At 71.1% G+C, this 16,765-nt stretch overlaps 3 protein-coding genes across 3 annotated transcripts; 1 reads left to right on the plus strand and 2 right to left on the minus strand.

Moving 5' to 3' along the window:
- Positions 1 to 115: 115 nt before the first annotated feature.
- Positions 116 to 1,540, plus strand: AURANDRAFT_72104 (expressed protein; the record flags this gene model as incomplete). The annotated part of the gene is made up of 1 exon (XM_009041106.1): positions 116 to 1,540. A coding segment is annotated over one exon (1,424 nt), but the record flags the coding sequence as incomplete, so codon positions are not given.
- A 1,633-nt stretch (positions 1,541 to 3,173) lies between these two features.
- AURANDRAFT_66013 (hypothetical protein) lies at positions 3,174 to 4,355 on the minus strand (the record flags this gene model as incomplete). Its single annotated transcript, XM_009041247.1, has 1 exon — positions 3,174 to 4,355. The coding sequence occupies one exon, from the start codon at positions 4,353 to 4,355 to the stop codon at positions 3,174 to 3,176; it is 1,182 nt and encodes a 393-aa protein (XP_009039495.1).
- Positions 4,356 to 14,308: 9,953 nt separating this feature from the next.
- AURANDRAFT_10394 (hypothetical protein) lies at positions 14,309 to 16,084 on the minus strand (the record flags this gene model as incomplete). Its single annotated transcript, XM_009041246.1, has 2 exons — positions 14,309 to 14,887; positions 15,044 to 16,084. Coding segments are annotated over 2 exons (1,620 nt in total), but the record flags the coding sequence as incomplete, so codon positions are not given.
- Positions 16,085 to 16,765: the final 681 nt, after the last annotated feature.

A 16,765-nucleotide genomic window follows, 5' to 3' on the forward strand; every position in this document is an offset into this window, starting at 1 on the left:
AGTACGACGGCGAGCTCTTACACGGAGATTAGGGCTCGGGCAGGCGACTTGGCGCGTGCGACGCGCGACGTCTTGTCGATTTTGCGAGCGACCCGATACGCGCTTGCGCGGAGGCATTCCTTGTGGCGAAAATATGGGAGTTGCAAAGCGGCACGCGCTGGCCGCCGCGATAACCGTTTGCTGCGCCAACGCGCTCACGCCCGCCGTCGGCAGCGTCTCCAGCGCTACGCGCACGCTCACGGTCATCGGCACGGTGCACACGCCGTCGGCGGTCCAGCGCGCGGAGGTGCGCGCCGTCATCGATGCAGCGCAACCCGACGCGGTGGTCGTCGAGCTCGACGCCGAAAGGCTCGAGACGCTCTGGGACCGGAGCCGCGACGCGACGCCGGCCTACGGCGCGGAGCTCGCCGAGGCCGTGCGGTCCGCGCGCGCGCGCGGTTCGCTCGTCGTCCTCGGCGACGCGATCAAGCCCGTGCGCGCCGTCGTCGAGGCCGCGCCCTTCCTGGATTTGGAGCGCATCGCGCGCGGCGCCCGGCTCCTCGCCGGCGCGACCGCCGCGCCGCCGGGCGTCGCGAGGGAGCGCCTCGACGTCGCCGCCGCGCTCGCGAGCGACCCGCGCAAGGCCGCGCCGCTCGCGCTCAGCGTGCTGCTCGCGGTCGTCGGCGCGGCGGTGGCCGCGGCGCCCGCGGAGACCCTCCCGGGCCCGGCGGCGGCGCTGCTGGACGCGCTCGCGGCCGTCGCGGTCGTCTTCTCGCTGAGGGTGGCGGACGTGCTCCTGCTCGCGCGCGACGACGTGCTGTCGGAGAACGCGCTCCGCGCGTTGGAGATGGGCGCCGCGGTGAAGACGGGCGCCCTCGAGCGCTTCACCTTCGACTTCTCGCGGCGGCCGGCGGACCTGCCCGCGGGGCTCCCGGACGGCGATTTGGAGCCGTTCTTGACGCTGCGGAGCCCGCTGCGCGCCGGCGAGCGGCGGCGCGTGAACCTCTTCGAGCCGCGCTGGCTGGCCATGCTCGACGCCATCGACGTGCAAGCGGGAACCGAATTCAATACGGTCCACGCGGTGAACCGCTGCTACGTCGCCGAGGACGGCCGCGTGTCCGCGGACGTCGTCGTGGACCCGCGCGCGTGCCGCGTCGCGACGGTGGAGCGCGTCGAGGAGGGGAAGCGGCCCGTGTCGGGGGACCGGCGCCTCGCCGTCTGGCTCGTCGGCGGCGAGGCCCGGGAGGCGCGGGATCTCCGCGCGGCGCCGGGCGGCCGCGGCTACCTCGTGGGCACCACCGCGGCGGCGCCCCTCGCCGAGGCCGCGCGGCCCCGCGACGCGTCGGCGCCCGTCCACGTCGTCGCCGTCGTGGGCCTCGTGCACGCGAACCCGATCCTCGCGCGCTGCGCGGCGCGGGGCCTGCGGTCCGCGAGCGAGCGCGGCGAGCTCGACGGCGAAGTCATGCGCGCGATCCGGGAGCGGGAGCGGGCCGCGCGGCTCGTCGACCTCCCCTGGTCCGACTACGACCGGGAGCAGGGCGGCTAATCTTCTTTACAACACGATGGTCGCGGCGTACAGCGCGGCGAGCGCCGCCGCGGGGATCCACGGCTGGCCCAGGCAGACGTGCGTGTAGGCCGCGCACGCCGACGCGGCCACCAGGACCGCGCTCCCCGCGCGCGACGCGACGGCGTTGCCGCCGCGCATCGCGAGGACCGCCGCGGCCTCGACGAGGCCGACGAGGCCGAAGAAGCGCAGCCCGATCGGCGCGCCGAGCAGCGCCGACCACACCTTGACGTAGTCGTCGAAGGGCGCCCCCGGCGGCGGCTTGACGCCGAGCACCAGCAGCGATTTGAACAGCGCCGGGAAGAAGAGGAGCGAGCCGACGTTCACGAGCCGCCGCTTCGTTTTTTCGCGCCGGGTCGCGGGCGCCGCGACGACGGCGGGGACCTTGTCCGGCCGCACGTGCACGAAGAGGCCGCCGCGGTTGCCCCGGCTCACGCGCATCGCGTCGCTGATGTACGTCACGTCCAGCCACCCCTCGCCCTTGAGCGGCAACGGCACGCGGAGCGGCCGCCAGCCGAAGCGGCGGCCGCAGGCGAGCTCGACGCACGCGGCGCAGATCGTCGACCCGAGGCGCCGCGGCGCGGCGTCCGTCGGCGCCGTCCACGCGACGTCCGCGACGACCCTGGAGCGGCGCCCCGTGGTGACGACGTTCCGGAAGACCTCGCGGCCCTTGTCGTCCGTGACGAAATTCGAGTACTGCGGCAGCTTCGTCGCCTCGAAGGCCTTCTGCGACGTCGTCGCCTCCTTGGTGGAGAACTGGGCGACGAGCTGCCAGTCGCCCCGCAGCAGCGACGTGTCCAGCGCGCCCGTCTCCTCGGCCTCGACGTCGACGACGAGCGCTTCCACGGCGTCGCGCTTGAGGCCCGTCGGCGCGACGACGGCGTCGAAGAGGCGCGTCGCCGGCGCGGTGAGGGCGGCGCACCGCTGCTGCGCGCAGAATGCCAGAGTGATGAGCGAACGCATTGTGCGCGTGCAACGCTGGCGCATGAGCTTGCGCAAGGCGTGTCTGGGCTAAAGCTGAAGTCAACGAGTAGGAATTCCTAGCCAATTCTCTTGTCACACCCTGTCACGCCCCGGCCTAGTCCGGGCAGCGCGCAGAACCGTCCCGCCGCCCCGCGCGATAGCAATGCCCCCGAAGAAGCGCAAGGCGGCCGCAGCCGATACGCCACAGGCAGCGCGCGATGTCTTCGTTCTCCACGCTGAAAGTGAGTATGACCACCATGTTCATGTCCAAGTCCTCGGATGCTTTGGTGATTGGCTCGACCTCAAATCCACGGTGTTGGAGACGATGGAGCAAGATGCCGTCGCGCTGTTCGAAAACTTCGAAGATTGTGACGAGATCGAAAAGTCCATCGACCACGATAGTCTAGAGGAGGAGTGGGACTACGACCATGGTTTGGAGGTGGCGTCTATTTCGAGCGACGATGGCAGCGACGTATGTTTCAGACTCGTGGTCCACCGCACTTCGCTGCAGTAAAGGGCGCTCCAGGAGGAGGTTACGATGGCGCGCTGGTCAGAGGCGCCTTAGCGTCGGCGATGAACTCCAACCGCGTCCGCGCGTGGCCAGGCTGCCCCGGCACCGCGCGCGGCCGGGCTGCCCCGGCGGCGACGTCGGCCGCATAATTTTATTCTACCGCCCCCCGTTGACGCGCTTGAGCTCCCAGGAGGTCGCGGCCGCGACGGCGACGTCGCCGAAGGCCGCGTGGGCCGCCGTCGACGAGTTGACGACCTTGCGGTACCCGAAGCCGTTCGTGAGGTTGTTCGCCGTGAACTCGACGAGGCCCAGGTCCACGTAGATGTGGAGCGAGAGCGCCGCGCCGTCGGCCAGGGCGATCTTCCGGCCGTTGAGCTCGCAGCGCTTCGGGTCGAAGTAGATCTGGAGCGTCTCGTCGTCCGTCACCAGCAGCGAGCCCGCGCCCGGGTCGCGCATCTTCGGCGCGGCGCCCGAGCCGAAGAGCTCGACGCCGAAGGGCGTGCCGGCGCCGCAGCCCGTGGGCGCGAAGTCGACGCGGAGCTCGAGGAAGAGGCCCGAGGCCAACGCGGACGCCGACCCGGTCGCCGCGCCGGACGCGCGGAGCGCGACGAGCTCCGGGGGAAACGCGAAGCGCGGGCCGCCGTCGGGCGCCGCGAAGACGTCGCGCGGCAAGGAGACGACGGACCCCGTGTGGAGGTAGTCGATGGACGCGTTGAGCTGGGGCAGGTGCACGTTCGGCCAGCCGACCGTGCCAAAATACAGCCGGCGGCTGCCCGCGTCGAGCGCGTTGTTGGGACCGACGCCGCCCGTCTTCCAAATCGATAACGACTCGTGCGTCGTCGTCCCCTGGAGGTAGGCCTGGCTCGACGCGTTGAACCGCGGGCCGCCGGCCGCGGTCGCGACGTAGTCGCCGACGTAGATCTCCTCGTCCAACGACGCGAAGACGGTCGCGTTCGAGCCCGGGACGCGGAACACGTCGGGGCACGAGTACATGGGCGCGTTGGTCTGGGAGTAGAAGAAGACGTCGGCGGGCGTGACGTCGCGCACGAGCGTCCACTCGCCGGCCATGTCGTAGTCGTTCGTGTACAGGAGCGCGACGCCCGCGTGCGCCGCGATCTTCGTCTGGTTCGGCACGGCGCCGCCGGAGCCGACGACGAGGAACCAGCATTGCCCGCCGCCGCCGACGCAGCCGTCGAGCCAGGGCTGCGTCGGGTCGCGGAACCCCTGATAGTCGACGATGCCCGGGAAGGGCGAATACGCCTTCGAGGCGGCGCCGCCGGGGCAGGAGTCCGGGCAGGTCTCGCGGCAGTAGTGGCAGGTCGGGTTGTCGATGCGCATGTTCGATTCGTCGCAGCGCTTCGTCCACGTCTCCAGGCTTAGATCGTCGGCCTCCGCGAAGCAAACGTTCCCGTCGAAGGTGCCGTTTTTTAGCATGGACGTGGTGTTCGCCGTCGCGTAGACCATCCAGACGCTCCCGTTCGGGTGCTGGAAGATGGCGCCCGTGTCGATGATGGCGTCGTCGAAGGGCTCGTCGGGCTCCACGGCGACGGCGTGCTCCGTCCAGGCGACGAGGTCCGTCGACGAGAAGTGGCACCAGGCGAGCGCCAGATTGATCTTCCGGCCCTCGAGGCCGCAGTCGACGAAGATGTGCCAGGTGATCGCGCCGTCGGCGTCGACGATGCCGATGGGGGCCGAGATGTCCTGCGACGCCGCGCTAGAAGGGTAAAAGTGGTACCGCGGCGTCGTTTCCTCCTCCGTGCGCAGCGCCGACTCCGCCTCCGTGCGTAGCGCCGTCTCTGCCGTGCCGAGGCCGGACGCGACCGCCGCGAGCACGAGGGCGAGGCGCATGCCGCGGGGGCAGCCCATGCCAGAAGCCCTCACTTCACCACTTCTTCACCGCGGCAGCACCGACTCGGACAAATCTAAATCGACTCATCTCTCAGCGCCGCTTCCTTGCGCTCTCGCAAGCGTGTGGGCTGCGGTCGGAGAGGGTCGCCTTTTCTGCCCCGCCCCCGGGTCCCCGGGTCCGCAGGCCGCCGCCCCGCCGCGGCGCCGACGTCCATGGGCGTGCCGATGCACGCGAGCGCGAGCGCGCCCGTGCTGCTGCCGCCGCCCACGGGCGAGCGGGCGGCGACGGCGCGGACGCGCTGCAGCACGGCGCGCGCGAGCACGGCGCGGAGCTCCGTGAGCAGCTCGCGGCGCCAGCGCGTCGCCACGGGCGCGACGAACCGGCCGCGCAAGGAGAAGAGCTTCCGGAGCTCCCAGTCGACGCCCGCGCTCGCCTCCCAGGCGTCGCAGCGCGACGGCCTGCCCGAGGGCGTGCACGGCACGCCCGCGACGCCCGGCCCGCTGAGCGTGGACCGGTCCGCGGCGTTTTGCACGCGGCGCGTGCCCAAGGACCAGCGGCGGCTGCAGATGGCCACCTGGGACGCCGCGGTCATCTCGACGGCCAAGGACTGGGTCACGGAGTCGCAGGCGACGCTGGGCCAGTACGACGTCGACGAGGAGCACTCGGAGGCGAACATCCTGGACCAGGAGGCGAAGAAGCGCGAGGTCGCCATCCGGGCCCAGAACAAGCGCCTCTACATCAAGGCGCGCGACAAGCTCGCGCAGCTCGCGGCGCACCGCTACGGGAGCATCAGGGACATGTTCCGCCAGCTCGACAAGAACGTCGACGGCACGATCTCGCTGGAGGAGTTCTCGACGGCCATGAAACGGCGCAACCTCGAGAAGCTCTTCCCGCGCGAGCAGCAGCGCATCATCTTCGAGGCCATCGACTCGAACTACACGGAGTCGCTCGAGGTCGACGAGCTCGTCCGGTTCTTGGACAGCGACGACCGCCTGGAAGATCCCGCGTCCCACGAGGCCATCCCCGTGCCCAAGGACGGCGGCGTCGTCGCCCGCGCCGTCGAGCAGCACGGCGTGTCGGCGCTGCGCATGGTCGAGAAGGTCCAGCTGCCGCCGAACCTGCGGGCCGTGAAAGATAAGATCATCGACGCGATCTTCATCAAGACGCGGAACCAGCACATCATGGACGGCGGCCACAACCAGGCCGAGTTCCTGATGAACACCTTCAAGCAGTGGGACCACGACATGAGCGGGATTCTGTCGCCGCGGGAGCTCGTCCGGGCTCTGGGGCCCCAGCACCTGAACCTCGGTTTGGAGCCCAAGGACGTCCGCGACTTGGTGAACCACATGGACACGGACAACGACGGCACGATCTCCTACAAGGAGTTCGTGCGCTTTCTGGAATTGACGGACATCGAGCCGGATTTTAACCCCTTCTTCGACCACCGCAACCGCGAGCTCATCAACCTGAAGAAGATCTCGGAGGCGCCCTGGCAGTGGGAGGCGACGACGGACGACGCGCAAAAGTACATCGACGACCTCGAGGCGCAGCGGTTGGCCGATGCCGCCTCCACGGAGAAGCCGCCCATCCTCCTCTCGAAGAAGGACCACAGCGAGGGCTACATCCGGCCCTTGGTCTCGTCCCAGGAGCTCGTCGGCTTCAACGAGACGATGCGCCTCCGGAACGCGACCGCGGGCACCAAGGCCGCCCTCCGCGTGCTCAAGGACTCGGCCCACGTCTTCGAGGACATGTCGCTCACGAAGCAGTCCCAGCTCAGCGCCATCTGCCCGCGCTTCGTGCCGCCGCCGCCGACGGACTGGGCGCGCACGGGCTACGGCGGCGACGGCATCGACTCCAAGTCCGCCCTCTTCCTCAAGAAGGAGGACCGCTTCAACACGACGGCGAACGCCTACTTCAAGCCCCTGCTCTACGTGCCCAACAAGCCCGTGAGCCGCGACTGCGTCTCCGACGCGGACCGCGACCGCGCGCACCGGGCTTCCGTCGCGGACGCGCGGCAGGCCCGCACACTCCGGAACCACGAGTCCATCGCCGCCCAGCGCCTCCTCGACGAGCAGATGCGCTTCATGAACGAGGAGCAGAAGCTCAAGCAGAAGGCCACGGAGATGCTGAACTACTTCAAGACGACGTACGAGAAGGACCTCACGGCCGTGCGCAAGGGCCCGCCCGAGGTCATGCAGCGCCGCCAGCACAAGAAGCTCTACACGCGCATGTGGGGCGGCTCGCGGACGAACATGCTCCACAGCGCGAACCGCCAGTCGAACTACTTCGACGGCGGCACGACCGCGTCCCTCATCGGCCAGAACGTCAAGCGCATCCACATCGCGCCGGACCCCTTCGGGTCCAAGGTGCGCGGGACGACATAGGCGCGCGGCGAGGGCTCGCCGACGGCGCCGGCCGCGGAGGCCGCGACGCCCCCGCCGATCATCCGGCGCGTAACCTGGGAGCGGCGTTTTTTTTGCCTTTTGGATGAAGTGCAACAAGCAGCCCCGATTTTTTCTCGGTGCGATGGAGCTCTAGAATTCCAAGATGAGGCAGCCCATCTACCGCACGTTCGCGCTGCTCGTCGCGATCGCGTGCGCCGCGAGCGCCGCGAACGACACGACAACGCCGTCCGCCGCGCCGTCCAGCGCGCCGCCCACGGCGTCGGCCGCGCCGACGACAACACCATCCACCGCGCCGCCCACGAGTGCGCCGACCGCCACCCAGAAACCGAGCACGTCGCGCCCGACGACCGCACCGACCGCCACGCACGCGCCGAGCACGTCGTCGCCGACGGTCGCACCGACGGCCACGCAGCGACCGAGCACGTCGTCGCCGACCGCGACGCCCGCGCCGACGGCGACGCCGACCTACGGCGCGCCCTACCGCCGCGCGGCGTCCTGCGCGTCGCTCGCCGACATCAACGCCGAGCTCGCGCTTCTGGCAACGTCGCGCACGCCGCTCGCCGAGGCCGAGCTGAACATCACGCTCGCGGCGGACGTGCTCGTCGCCGAGGCCGTCGCCGTCGACCACGGCCGCGTGACCATCGACGGCCGCGGCGCCCACGCGCTCGTCGGGAACGGCACGGACCGCCTCCTCTACGTCGCCGGCGGCGCGACGGCCGTGATCGCGAACGTGCCGCGCGCGAGCGGCGGCTCGGCGCGCGGCGACGGCGGCTTCGCGCTCGTCGACGAGCGCGGGTCGCTCCGGATCGCGAACTCGACGATCGCGGGCCACGCCGCGACGACCCACGGCGGCTGCATCATGGTGAAGAACTACGGCGCCCTCGACGTCGAGGACAGCGCGATCTCGGACTGCGCGAACGCGCGGAACGGCGGCGGCCTCGCGGTCTACCGGTACTCGACGACGACCCTGAAGCATTCGTCCATCGCCCGCGCGACGGCCGGCGCCTTCGGCGGCTGCGTCTACACGAACGCCTTCGCCACGCTCGATCTGGTCGACAGCGTCCTCGAGGACTGCGTCTCGGGCGCGAAGGGCGGCGCGATCTCCATCTTCCAGGCCGCGGCGGCGACGCTGACGCGGACCACCGTGCGCCGCGGCGCCGCGGCCATCGACGGCGGCGGCCTGCGCGCCTACCGGAGCTCGTCCTACGTGCTCGTGGACTCGACCGTCGAGAACTGCACCGCGGGCCAGGACGGCGGCGGCGCGTTCGTCGACCAGAGCGCGACGCTGGCGCTCTCCGGCGCCTCGGCGATGGACGGCAACGCCGCCGCGCGCAACGGCGGCGGCGTCGCCTGCGCGTCGTCGGCGCTCGTGGCGCTCGACGGCGCCGCCGTGTCGAACAACGTCGCGCTCGGCGGCGGCGGCGGCGTCCACGCGCCCGCGGCCGTCGTCGCCTGCTCGAGCTGCGCCGTCGTCGGCAACCACGCCCCGAACGGCGGCGGCGGCGGCGTCGGCCTCGCGTCGGCGGCGGCGCTGCGCGTCGACGGCGCCGCGGTCTTCGCGGGCAACTCCGCGCTCCGCGGCGGCGCCGTCGACGCGGACGCGGCCGCGGTGGACGTGCTCGGCGCGGCGACGTTCGCGAACAACAGCGCCGTCGAGGCCGGCGGCGCCGTCGCCGTGCGGGGCGGCGCGCTCGTCGCGTCGGGCACCTGCGCGGTGCTCGCGCTCACGGTAGACTGGTCGGCGTCGACGGCGGCGGCGGGCACGGGCACGTACCTCCTCGAGTGCGGCGGATCCCACCTCGACGCGACGGGCGCGTCCATGGCGGGCACGATCGACGCGGGCGCGGCGACGACGACGTACTGCGTGGCCGCGGGCGCCTGCGAGCTCCGCGTCGGGTCGACGCTCGACTTCAACGGCTGGGTCGGCGGCGTCTTTTCGCTCGCGGGCTCCGCGGACCTCGCGCTGGAAGGGACCCTGCCTCCGGGCAACGCGTCCTACACCTTCGCCTTCGACGTTGCGGCGCAACCCGGCGACGCAGCCGCGTCCTTCGAGGGCAACGCCGCGGCCCTCGGCGGCGCCCTGGCCGTCGACGAGGGCGGCGCGGCGACGGTCTACGCGGCGCGCTTCGCGGGCAACGCCGCGGAGGGCGACACCGTCGGCGCGGGCGGCGGCGCGGCGCGCGTCGGCCCGGAGAGCGCCGCCATCTTCGTCGAGTGCGTCTTCGACGGCAACGGCGCGCCGTCGGCGTCCGGCGGCGGCGTCGCCGTCGCGTCGGGCGGCGGCGTCAGCTTGCGGGCCGTCGACGCGTTCGGGAACGTCGCGGGCGGCAGCGGCGGCTTCCTGTACCTGGACCGGAGCCCGTCGGCCGCGGCGGAGGATTTAGAATGCGCCGGCAACGTCGCGGGCGACGCCGGCGGCGCCGTCTACGTGGCCCAGTGCGACTCCGCGGCCGTCGCGTTCACGCGGCTGAACGCGACGGGCAATCGCGCGGCGAACGACGGCGGCGCCGTCGCGGTCGTCGACTCGACGGTCGCGCTCTCGGCGCCGCGGATCGTCGGCAACGCGGCGCGCGGCGGCGACGGCGGCGGCCTCTATTCCGTGGCGTCGGACGCGTCGCTCGCCGTCGTCTTCGCGGACCAGAGCTGCGGCGACGCGCACGCGGTCGTCGACTGGTCCGTCGCGGAGCCGTGCGCGGCGGCCTTCGGCACGGCCGCGAGCGAGTTCAACTGCGACCAGGCGACGCCGACGTGCGCCGCGCTCACCGAGGGCGACCCGGACGCGAACATCTGCCGCGGCTGCACGTGCAACAAGAACGGCGAGCTCTTCCGCTGGTACGAGCTCGCGCCGCTCGCGGGCGGGGACGTCGTGGTGGGCACGCCGGCGGCGAACGCGAAGCGCGCGGAGGCGCCGTGCCTGGCGCCGGGGCTCTGGAACGCCACCCTCTACGACGCCGAGAACGCGTCGTGGTACGGCGGGACGCTGACTATTGGAGAACTCACCCTGGGCGGCGGCCGCTGGGGCGCGGCGACGTCCGGCGTCTTCGAGGTTCCCGAGACTTCGGCGCGCGTCGCGAGGCTCGCGGGGAACGAGGCGCCCCGCGGCGGCGGCGGCGCGATCTACTACTCGGGCGTGGCGCCCACTCTGGTCGGGGCGCCGCGGGGCATACTCGCAAACAACGCCGCCGCCTACGGCGACGCCTACGCGACGCCCGTGTCCGCGCTCGGTGCGACGAACGCGTCCTACGAGGGCAAGCCCAACTACGACCCCGTCGACGATCCCGTCGTCGTCATGCTCTTCGACGATCTGGGCCAAGTCGTCAAGACGGCGAACGACGTCGTCGCGACGCTGGTCGTCGCGGACCGCTTCCTCGGGAACGCGTCCATCATCGACCCGACGGCGCTTTTTGTAGAAGGCGTCGCGACGTTCTCGCGCGCGGTCTACGTCGCGGAGCCGGGGGCCCGGCTCTCCGTGCGCGTCCAGGTGTCCCAGTACGACCTGGCCACGCCCTGGCTCGCCGTGGCGATCCGCGCCTGCGTGCCGGGGGAGATCAACGTCGGCGGCCGGTGCGTCCCGTGCGAGCCCTTCACGTACTGGAAGGCGTCCGCGACCGCGAACGCGGGCACGGGCTCGTGCAAGGCCTGCGAGAAGGGCATGGCCTGCGACGACGATTTTGAATTAGCCGTGGACCCGGCGCGCCTGTTGGACACGCTCCTCGTCGACGCGGGCCACTGGCGCGGCGCGGCGGCCGCGGAGACGGTCTACGAGTGCCCCTGGGGCCGGTCCGCGTGCCTCGGCGGCTCGGACGCGACGGGCGACGATTCTTGTGTTGATGGCCACCGGGGCCCGCTCTGCGAGGCTTGCGATGTGGATTGGCACTTCAGCATGGCCAGGGGCAAGTGCCAGAAATGCGAATCGTCGTCCAAGGCCGCGACGTACGCGCTGTTCGCGAGCTTGGCGCTCGTCGCCTGCGTCTGCTTCTACTACGGCGACTACGTCGCGACGCGCTACCAGGTGCGCTACCAGGCGTCGCGCGCGTCGCAGCTCGTGACCTTTGCACGCTTGAAGGTGCTCTGGGTCGGGGTCCAGAAGATCTCGTCGGTGGAGCGCGTGTTGAACGTGCGACTTCCCGACCCGCTCCGGTCCTTCGTGGACATGTTGAGGTTTGTGAACTTCGACCTGGGGCTGGCGCCCGTGTCCTGCGTGTTCTCCTACTCCTACTACCCGAAGCTCCTCGTGAACACGCTGGTGCCGCTGGGCCTCGTCGTCGCGATCCTCGCGGCGCTGCCGTTACGTTTGGCGATCTACGACGGCCACGACCTCCGGTCGTCGCTCAAAAAGTCCTTCAGCGCGGGCTCTTTGTCCTTCGACGAGGGCGACGGGCCGCCGTCGCCTCTCGCGCCCGCGGAGACGATCGTCGAGCGGGCCGTCGCGGACGCGCGGACGCGGCGCGTGCGCAGCAGCCACTTCCACATGGCCGTCGCCGTCGCCTTCCTCGTCTACCCGACGACGTCCGCCGTCATTTTGGAAGCCTTCGCCTGCGAGACCTACGACCGCTACCCGACGACGCTCGCCTCGGACGCGGTCACGCGGTGCGGCACGCCGCGGCACCGCGCGTTCCAGATCTACGCGGGCGCCTGCTGCGCCATCTTCGCGCTCGGGACGCCCCTCGTCTTCTCCGTCCTGCTCTACGCGAATCGGCGGCGCATCCACCCGCCGGCGAAGGACCGCGCGATGGCGACGCGGCTCCGGAGCTACGACGCCACGCTCGACACGATCCGGAGCCTCTTCGACGCCTACCGCGTGGACCGCTTCTATTTTGAAGTCATCGACATGTGCCTGCGCGTCGTCATGATCGCGCTCATCCGCTACGTGGGGCGCGCAGGGCTCCGCGCGTTCGTGGGATGGCTGCTGGCGCTGCTCGGCGTCGTCGTCTTCCGCGAGGTCATGCCCTACGCGGACCGGTCGACGAACCTGCTGGCCGTGGCCATGCAGTGGTGCGTGCTCGCGGTCTACGTCGCGGGGTTCATCGTGGCGGCGCGGCCCTTCGGGTACGGCGCGCTCGGCGAGAGCGGCGTCGGTGCCCTGGTGCTCGCCGCGGTGCTTTTTGTGTTTGGGCTCTTCTTGGTTTTTGGGCTCGAGGAGAAGCAGGTGCAGAAACGTTTAAAACTGGAGCTGCGCGAGCACGAGTTCCGCGAGGTCGAGGCGGATCTGGACATTATGGAGATGCGGGCGGCGATCGCGCAGCTCCGGGAGAAGTACGAGCCCCGGACGTCCGAGGACGAGGAGGCCATCGACGTCACTGAGGAGCAAAAAAAAAGCGAGGGCCGCCTCACGCTCCAGGCGACGACGCTCCGCCGGCCGTCGTCCTCAGATCTTTTGGGGAAGGCCTGCGGCGCGTGCCGGCCGCAAATAAAAGCCGCGAGCGAGCCGGACCTCGGCGGCGACTTCGACCGGGGCCTTTATCCTTGTTTTGTGATTTCCCTGAGCCGCCTGGAGAAGTACCGGCGCTGCCCCTGCCACGAGGACGCCTTGCTCGCCGGCGATTTAGAAAAACTGACGCCGCTGTCGTCCGCGCCGAGCTCCGCGTTCACGTACTTCATCTCGCAGAACTGGGAGACGTTCGGCGACGACCCCCACCCGGACAACGCGCGGAACACGAAGCTCGAGTGGCTCAAGAACTTAAGATCCCACATGCAGCTGCCCGACTCCGTCGCGGACGTCTGGATCTGGTGGGACGTGATCTCGATCCCGCAGCGGAACCGCCGCGAGCAGGTCGCGGCGATCAAGAGCCTGTGCTACTACACGACGCTCTGCAGCCGCTTCATCCCCCTGGTCCGCGACGAGGACGAGTGGCGCCGGCTCTACGGCGAGGCCATCGGCCACCCGAAATTTCCGACCGCGGGCACGCTCCGCACGTACTCGGGCCGCGGCTGGTGCCGCCTCGAGGTCGTCGCGGCGCTGGCGCCGAAGAAGTTCGCCGGCGGCGGCGTCCTCGTGACCGACGCCTGGCGCCCGGGCCCGCGCAACGTGCGCTTCCGCTTCCACCACGACCCGTCCGACCCCGGCGTCGGGCCCTTGGTGACGTCGAAGCTCCTGGCGAACCCGGCCCTGGGCAACTTCACCGTGGCCGGCGACCGCGAGACGATCCGGCCCGTGCTCGTCAAGTTGGCGCGGCGCTACGCCGAGTACGCCGCGTCCGGCTCCGACGTCTGGGACGCGACGGTCGACGTCCACGCGCGGCCGGACTGGCTCAAACAGCTCGCGGACGTGGACCCGCGCGAGGTCGAGCACGCGTCGCTGCTCCCGGAGTACCTGTCCCTGCGCCTGCGGCCGTCGCTCCACGGCAGGTGGACGCGGCTGTCCGGGGCGCCGTCGTCGCCCGCATCGTCGCGCGCGGAGTCGCCAAGGTCGTCGCGCGCGGAGTCGCCCGGCGCGCTCCGCCACTCGCCGCGCCTCGCCGCGCCGCCGCCGGCCGCCTGGGCCGCCGTCGTCGTCGCGCCCGACGACGCCGCCGCCGACTGTAGCTGCTTCGGCGGCGAGCCGCTTAAGTAGGATACGAGACTTACGGTCCGAGTCGTCGCGCCGACGTCGGCCCGCCGACGGCGTCGTCGATGGACGCGGCGAGCTGGCCGAGGGCCCCGGCGCCGGCGCCCGCGAGGCGGCCCCCGACGGCCGAGAGGCCCGGGGCGTCGCGGCGCGCCTCGAGGCGCTTCGCGCTCTCCGCGGCGAGCTGCCCCGCGAAGCGCGCGCCGACCTTGGCGACGGCGCCGCGGCGCGCGCCCGCGGCGCTCGCGAGGCTCGAGAGCCGCGACGCCGCGGACTCGAGGTCGGCGAAGGCGGCGGTCGTCGGGGCGCCTCTGGGCGACGCCGGGAAGAGCGACGCGAGGATCTCGAGCGTCTCGAGGCGCCGCGCGTCCGTCGCGTCGAGCTCGTTGACCTCGGCCGCCGCCCGCAACAACTCGAGCGGGAGCGCGGGCGCGAGGGGCAGCAGGTCCGCGCCGAGGGCCGGGAGGCGCGCGAGGGGCGCGAAGGGGCGGTTCAGCGCCTCGCGGACCTTGGCGTCGAGGCCCACGGCGGCCTCGCGGAGGATGAGGTCCTGGACGAAGCTGCCCTTCTCGCCGAAGACGACGTCGACGATCTGGTCGCGCGCGGCCGCGAGGCCCGCGTCGGACTCGCCGCGCCCGCTCGCGACGGAGACGGTCGACGAGCTATAGGTCTGTAGGCCCGTGGCCACATCCCGCAACTTGTCGAGCTTGAGCTCCGTGCCGTCGGCGCCGTAGAGCAGCGTCCGGAGCGCGCCGCGCGCGCGCGGCGAGTCGTCCGAGAGGAGGCGCTTCGCGAGGTAGGGGAAGCACTCCTTGAGGATGGCGTAGTTTTCATCGGAGGACAGGCCGATGCCTTCCAGCGTCGCGAACGCGCGGGACATGTAGAGAAAATATTCCGGAATGGCGAAGACGTTGGCATTTTGCTGTTGGAGCTCCTCGATCTTCGACGTGATGTCCGCGGTCGTCGACGAGGTCCGCCCCATCGCGTCCTCGGCCTGGTTCTTCTTCCAGTCTTCCCGGAAGAGCGCCTGCCGCTTCTTCGTCGCCTCGGGCGAATCCAGGTCGTCGAACTCGGCGAGCGCGTCCGCGTACTTCTCCTTGTTCTGCTGGACCATGCGCTGCATGGCGCCCTTGGGCCCGCCGCCCTCCGCCGCGAGCTTGAGCATCGTCGAGATGCCGTAGGTGAGCCCCGAGGACCGCAGGTCGTCGATCTTGTCCTCCGGCACGAAGCCCAATTTCACGAGGTCGTCGGGGACGCGCTCGTACTCGTCCGCGCTCAGGTCCGCGATGAACTCCAACAGCGACAGCTGGAGGTCTGAGCGCACTTCGAGGCACATGCCGAAGTCGAGGATGCAGAGCCGGCCGTCCTTGGTGCGCAGGAGGTTGCCGGGATGCGGATCGCAGTGGAGCGCGCCCGTGTCGAGGAGCATCGTCAGATAGGCGTTGAGCGCGACGCCGCACAATCGGGGTACGTCCGCCGCGTCCGACGTACTGAGTCGCTCGCCGTCGACCCATTTTGTGGTCAGGACGTGCTTGGAAGACAGATCCTCGACGACCTCCGGCGCGAAGACGGAATTCAGGCCCCGCGCGGCCATGGCCTCGGAGAACGCCGCCGTCGCCGCGGCCTCCTTCTCGTAGTCGAGTTCGTCGATGAAGCCCGCGCCCCACGCGTCCACCAGAGAAACGAGATCCGTGTTCGACTCGGTCATTTTCGCCCAGGTTGGCGCCAGCCGCCGCAGGAGGTAGACGTCCAAGGCCACCTCGCGGAGCACCTTCGGCCGCTGCACCTTCAGCGCGACCTCCTCGCCCGTACTCCGCAGCCGCGCGCGGTAGACCTGGCCGATGGACGCCGACGCGACGGGTTCGGTGCTAAAAAACGAAAAGGTCTCGTCCACGCTGATCCCGAGCTCGTCCTCGATGATGCGGCGGCCCTCGGCCGCGGGGAACGGCGCGACGGAGTCCTGCAGCTGCGTCAGGCCCGCGACGTACGCCGCGGGCACCAGGTCGCTGCGGATGCTCAGCGCCTGGCCGACCTTGATCGACGTCGTGCCGAGGCGCGTCACGACGTCGAGGAGCTCGTCGGACCGCCGCGCGGCCGTCGCGGCCTCGCGGCCGAGCTTCTTGTCGAGGACGACGTTCGCGACGAAGCCGCCGCTGACGCGCGCCAGCTCCAGCAGCCGCCCCAGCGACTCCAGCGGCCGCGCCGCGAAGTAGGACTCCGCGGCCGCCGCGTCGTAGCAGGCCTCGGCGTACGGCACGTCGGCGGTGTAGGCGCCGCCGGCCAGCACTGCGATGCGATCGGGCGCGCTCGACCGACCCACCGGCGCGATGCGAGCGCGCCGAGACGACGGCGCGGTCTGCAAGCGAGGCGCTGGCGCGAAGGCACCGCATGCCACGAGCAGCAACGCTGCGGTGCTTGCGACGCTGCCAGCGTGGCGCATCATTGCGGCCAGCTCGAGCTTGCGAGCCCGGTGCAACGCTGGCTCAATGAAGCTGAGCGAACGCGCTTCGCGCGCGCGCCCGCGGCTCGACGAGCGTGTCGGCGCCTTTTAAACCTGCGGGCTAGAGTCGAGAACCAACGCGTGCTCGTGGTGTCGTCGCACGGATCCTCTTCTTCGGCGGCGGCGGCGGCAGGGGCGAGATGCGGACGGTGTTGCACCGGATCATCTCGTCGAGGTGCGGCTTGAGGTGCTTCCAGTTGCGGTTGTCGTAGACGCCGACCTTGTCGCCCTGCAGGTTCGTGGACAGGGTCGCGCCGATCCAGCGGTCGTCCCGCTCGCGAATCTCCAGTCGCGTGCCCTCACGTGAGCCGAGGCCTCGGCGGCCGCGGAGGCGCCACGGCGTGCCGCGTGCTCGTCGTCTACCGACCGCGCGGCCTCGAGGCCTTCGACACCATCGAGGCCCGGGCGGCGGAGGCCGCCGCGAAGGCTGAAGGCTGCCTTCTCCTC

Source organism: Aureococcus anophagefferens (assembly GCF_000186865.1).
Source record: "Aureococcus anophagefferens unplaced genomic scaffold AURANscaffold_19, whole genome shotgun sequence".
Classification (NCBI taxonomy): Eukaryota; class Pelagophyceae; order Pelagomonadales; family Pelagomonadaceae; genus Aureococcus; species Aureococcus anophagefferens.